This window comes from Cherax quadricarinatus, chromosome 97 (assembly GCF_038502225.1).
Source record: "Cherax quadricarinatus isolate ZL_2023a chromosome 97, ASM3850222v1, whole genome shotgun sequence".
NCBI classification, from domain to species: Eukaryota; Metazoa; Arthropoda; class Malacostraca; order Decapoda; family Parastacidae; genus Cherax; species Cherax quadricarinatus.
Genome location: NC_091388.1, coordinates 4,380,968 through 4,386,967, shown reverse-complemented (window position 1 = coordinate 4,386,967; position 6,000 = coordinate 4,380,968). Strand labels below are relative to the sequence as shown.

The 6,000-nt window shown below is 42.8% G+C and overlaps 1 protein-coding gene across 1 annotated transcript in view; it reads left to right on the top strand.

The window, feature by feature from the left end:
• Positions 1-265: 265 nt before the first annotated feature.
• The window catches only part of LOC128704956 (uncharacterized), a 48,150-nt gene continuing 42,415 nt past the window's right edge, over positions 266-6,000 (top strand). The window contains exon 1 of the mRNA XM_070105144.1: positions 266-443. Within this exon, the coding sequence (XP_069961245.1) occupies positions 398-443 (46 nt within the window). The 5' untranslated portion in view covers positions 266-397. The remainder of the gene's footprint in view (positions 444-6,000) is intronic.

Here is a 6,000-nt window from a genome sequence, read left to right as displayed (position 1 = left end):
ATTCTTGCTAGGGGTCAAGGCAGCGGTCACCTGTGTCGGCAGATGTGGTTTAAGGCTGATTTTATCCCTTTTCTATCCATGTTTTGGTTAAAGTGAGCTATGTGTGTGTATATGCTGAGATATACACACCTCTGGGTGTGTATAGTGGTGTATATTTGGTGTATATATATATGTTGTAGGATCAGGTGGTCAGTACGATAACGTGATTTCCCTCCTCGGCAACACAGGGGAAATATAGCGGTAGCTTCGAAATATTTCCAGTGTACCGCTGGACGTCATAGAAGCGGTATCTGCAGCTCCCTTTTCCTCCACTACAATGACCACCAATATCCCACAAAAATCTCTAATTTTAAGCTAAAATTCTTGTGTGGGTGGTGAAGGTCAGGTGTGGGCAGCAATGGTCGCCTCTCAGGGCTATTTAACGCTGCTTTTAGTCATAAAAGGTGAGTTTGAAATTTCCTCTTTTTTTTTTTTGGGCGGGAATTTTCAGAAAAATATCACAGCGGAATTTTTTCTTATTATTTTGCTGATTAATTTTTTTGATTTAGAGGAGAAAATTATTATTACTAAAAGTGTAATGTATCAGTATGTATACCGGTGTATGTATGTCTGGATGTATGTATATATGCATGTATATCTGGATGTATGTATATCTGTATGTATATCTGTATGTATGTATATCTATATGTATGTATATCTGAATGTATGTATATCTGTATGTGTGTATATCTATATGTATGTATATCTGAATGTATGTATATCTGTATGTGTGTGTATCTATATGTACTCACCTAGTTGAGGTTGCGGGGGTCGAGTCCGAGCTCCTGGCCCCGCCTCTTCACTGATCGCTACTAGGTCACTCTCCCCGAGCCGTGAGCTTTATCATACCTCTGCTTAAAGCTATGTATGGATCCTGCCTCCACTACATCGCTTCCCAAACTATTCCACTTACTGACTACTCTGTGGCTGAAGAAATACTTCCTAACATCCCTGTGATTCATCTGTGTCTTCAGCTTCCAACTGTGTCCCCTTGTTACTGTGTCCAATCTCTGGAACATCCTGTCTTTGTCCACCTTGTCAATTCCCCTCAGTATTTTGTATGTCGTTATCATGTCCCCCCTATCTCTCCTGTCCTCCAGTGTCGTCAGGTTGATTTCCCTTAACCTCTCCTCGTAGGACATACCTCTTAGCTCTGGGACTAGTCTTGTTGCAAACCTTTGCACTTTCTCTAGTTTCTTTACGTGCTTGGCTAGGTGTGGGTTCCAAACTGGTGCCGCATACTCCAATATGGGCCTAACGTATACGGTGTACAGGGTCCTGAACGATTCCTTATTAAGATGTCGGAATGCTGTTCTGAGGTTTGCTAGGCGCCCATATGCTGCAGCAGTTATTTGGTTGATGTGCGCTTCAGGAGATGTGCCTGGTGTTATACTCACCCCAAGATCTTTTTCCTTGAGTGAGGTTTGTAGTCTCTGACCCCCTAGACTGTACTCCGTCTGCGGCCTTCTTTGCCCTTCCCCAATCTTCATGACTTTGCACTTGGTGGGATTGAACTCCAGGAGCCAATTGCTGGACCAGGTCTGCAGCCTGTCCAGATCCCTTTGTAGTTCTGCCTGGTCTTCGATCGAGTGTATTCTTCTCATCAATCTGAATGTATGTATATCTGTATGTGTGTGTATCTATATGTATGTATATCTGAATGTATGTATATCTGTATGTGTGTGTATCTATATGTATGTATATCTGAATGTATGTATATCTGTATGTGTGTGTATCTATATGTATGTATATCTGAATGTGTGTATATATGTATGTGTGTATATCTATATGTATGTATATCTGAATGTATGTATATCTGTATGTGTGTGTATATCTATATGTATGTATATCTGAATGTATGTATATCTGTATGTGTGTGTATCTATATGTATGTATATCTGAATGTATGTATATCTGTATGTGTGTGTATCTATATGTATGTATATCTGAATGTGTGTATATATGTATGTGTGTATATCTATATGTATGTATATCTGAATGTATGTATATCTGTATGTGTGTGTATATCTATATGTATGTATATCTGAATGTATGTATATCTGTATGTGTGTATATCTATATGTATGTATATCTGAATGTACTACACCTCACAATCACGTCACCATCACTCGTTCGTGGTTACAATAATATATAAATACTGCTGGTGAGGCTAGTACACCAAACAGGGATGAGAATGAAATTAGCTTAGAAGCTGCCACACCTCCGTATGCCCTCGGATTGCGGCCCAACAGCTAGCTATGTGCTGGCTGCACCATTCTTGTAGGTTTAAACGTGGTTTAAAACGTCATGTGGTTCTCGCTTACCATGAGGGAGGCCAGTACAACATGGGTTCGAATCCTTGGCTAGCGCAGTGTTGTTATTGATATATATATATATATATATATATATATATATATATATATATATATATATATATATATATATATATATATATATATATACATACGCACACATGCAATATCAGAATATGCAAAACAACCACTGTGCAAGGAAAGGGAAATTTCAAACGCTTTCGTGACTTCTCACATTATCAAGGATATATATATATATATATATATATATATATATATATATATATATATATATATATATATATATATATTCGTGTGTGTGCTCACCTAGTTGTGGTTGCAGGGGTCGAGTCTGGCTCCTGGCCCCGCCTCTTCACTGGCCGCTACTGGGTCACTCCGCTTTATCATACCTTATTTTTGACAGGCCTGTCAAAAACAACAGCATGTTATTTTGACAGGGTGTCAAAATAACAGCATGTGAGCTGTCACCCCAGGCTATCACCCCAGGCTGTCACCCGAGGCTGTCACCCGAGGCTGTCACCCCAGGCTGTCACCCGAGGCTGTCACCCAGGCTATCACCCAGGCTATCACCCCAGGCTGTCACCCCAGGCTGTCACCCAGGCTGTCACCCAGGTTGTCACCCCAGGCTGTCACCCCAGGCTGTCACCCCAGGCTGTCACCCGAGGCTGTCACCCCAGGCTATTAATGACTCACTAGAGTCTAGAAGGTGCGGGTAACATGGAGGTTAACCAAAGAGGTGGTGCATACTCCAGGTGTAGCCAGAGATATTTATGAGAGTATGATACACTGAGGGATGCGTATATCTGTGTATAAACACAGAGGTGTATATGTCAGTGTAAAGATACTGAGAGATGCATATATCTCTGTCTATATACTCAAGTGTATATCTGTCTATATACACTTAGCGGTGTATATCTGTCTATATACACTGAGCGGTGTATATCTGTGTATATACACTGGTATTTTACCAATGTATATATACTTGTATGTTATCAGTGTATATACGCTGGTAATTTATATTAATCACTATTTTAGGTATTAAAGAAATATGAAAAGGGCAGAGGTAGAGAGGAGGAGATATAGACGAGGTCAAGTGATGAGTGTTGTCAAGTGTGGAACATTTAACAATGTAATGAGAAATACAGGAATGTAGATTCACACTAGGAAAGTTGTGTATAAGTGATGCTTCAACAATTCTGTGTCTGAGAATTTTAGAAGAAGGGTAGACAGCGTCTGTGAAGGCTAGAAGTAGGGTAGACAGCGTCTGTGAAGGCTAGAAGTAGGGTAGACAGCGTCTGTGAAGGCTAGGAGTAGGGTAGACAGCGCCTGTGAAGGCTAGAAGTAGGGTAGACAGCGTCTGTGAAGCCGGAAGAAGGGTGCACAGTGTCTGTGAAGGTTAGAAGAAGGGTAGACAGCGTCTGTGAAGCTGGAAGAAGAGTAGACAGCGTCTGTGAAGGCTAGAAGTAGGGTAGACAGTGTGAAGTCTAGAAGTAGGGTAGACTGTCTGTGAAGGCTAGAAGAGTAGACAGCGTCTGCAAAGCTAGAAGTAGGATAGACAGTGTCTGTGAAGGCTAAAGTAGGGTAGACAATGTCTATGAAGGCTAGAAGAAGGGCACAGTGTCTGTGAAGGCTAGAAGAAGAGTAGACAGCGTCTGTGAAGCTGGAAGAAGGGTAGACAGCGTCTGTGAAGTCTAGAAGGGCATACAGCGTCTGTGAAGGCTAGAAGTAGGGTAGACAGTGTCTGTGAAGTCTAGAAGAAGGGTAGACAGTATCTGTGAAGGCTAGAAGGGTACACAGTGTCTGTGAAGTCTAGAAGAGTAGGCAGCGTCTGTGAAGTCTAGAAGTAGGGTACATAGTGTCTGTGAAGCATAGAACAGGGCAGACAGTGTCTTTGAAGGCTAAAGGGGTTGACTGCATCTGTGAAGGCTGGAAGTAGGGTAGACAGTGTCTGTGAAGCTAGAAGTAGGGTAGACAGTGTTTATGAAGGGTAGAACTAGGTAGACAGTGTCTGTGAAGGCTAGAAGAAGGGTAGACAGCGTGTGTGAAGGGTAGACAGTGGCTGTGAAGGCTAGAATTAATGTAGAAAGTGTCTGTGAAGCCTAGAAGGGTAGACAGTGTATGTGAAGCTAGAAGTAGGGCAGACAGTGACTGTGAAGGCTAGAAGAAGGGTAGATAATGTCTGTGAAGGCTAGAAGGGTAGACAGCGTATGTGAAGGCTAGAAGAAGGGTAGACAGTGTCTGTGAAGCTAGAAGTAGGGTAGACAGTCTCTGTGAATCTAGAGGTAGGGTAATCGTGTCTGCGAGGCTAGAAGTAGGGTAGAGTGTCTGTGAAGCTAGAAAGAGGGCAGACAGTGTCTGTGTAGGATGGGTATGGGGTGCATAATAAACATATTAAACTAAACTAACAGTGTCTGTGAAGCTAGAAGAAGTGTAGACAGCGTCTGTGAAGGCTAGAACAAGGGTAGACAGCGTCTGTGAATGCTAGAAGAAGGACAGACAGCGTCTGTGAACACGGCTGTTCACCTAGCAGTACGACAATTACTATTCCACACAACAGTGGATAGCTTTCCTCAGTAAATAGTAAATAAGTCACTCTGTCTGACTTTTTTGGGTTATCCCAGGTTCTCTACACATATGCTGCTATGTATGATAATTCTATGTAACTGTATTTGTGTATACCTGAATAAACTTACTTTCTCTCTCTCTCTCTCTCTCTCTCTCTCTCTCTCTCTCTCTCTCTCTCTCTCTCTCTCTCTCTCTCTCTCTCTCTCTCTCTCTCTCTCTCTCTCTCTCTCTCTCTCTCTCTCTCTTTCTACGTACTTCATGCAACCTCTCTCAACTTTTACTACCACCACCACTACCACCTCCCACCACTACTACCACCTGCCACCACCACTACCACCTCCCACCACTACTACCACCTGCCACCACCACTACCATAGTCATGCACTACCTACCATACCTTCCCATGAACACCATCTTTCTTCTTATCTGTCTGCTCATTAACTCACTCTCTCTAGCGTGTCATGCGTGTCAGCCACTATGCTGTGTCATGCACTACCGTCCTGACACTAGCATGACCCCTACAACACCATCATGCTGACATTATGTTCCTGACATGCTGCTGCTGCTTAGTTTCAGCCTGATTTAGTTAAGTAAAGTTTAAGCGGGGAATGTGGCTAGGCCTGGGGACAGTTGGTCCCAAAGATGAGGGGGTACTTGTACCTCCTCCCATGGGAGACTTAGGTCTCAGACACTCCCCAGATAGGGAGCCAAGGCCGGGTCACCACTACTTGGAAAAGACCCGGGCCGGGAGAATACCGGCGAATAAAATAATAATAATAATAATAATAATAATAATAATAATAATGTTTATTTCTACACCAGTACATGATACAACTTATACAGACCATAGCTGAAATCAATGACATACTATATAGAAAGGTTCCTGGTTATGTTCCCTGGATGCCACCCACACCAGTCCACTAACACCCAGGTACCTACTTACTGCTAGGTGAACAGTGACAACAGGTGTCTTAAGGAAACACGTCGTAATGTTTTCACCCGTACCAGGGATCGAACTACGAACCTCAGTGCGTGAGGTCAGTGCGCTACCAACCCAGCCACG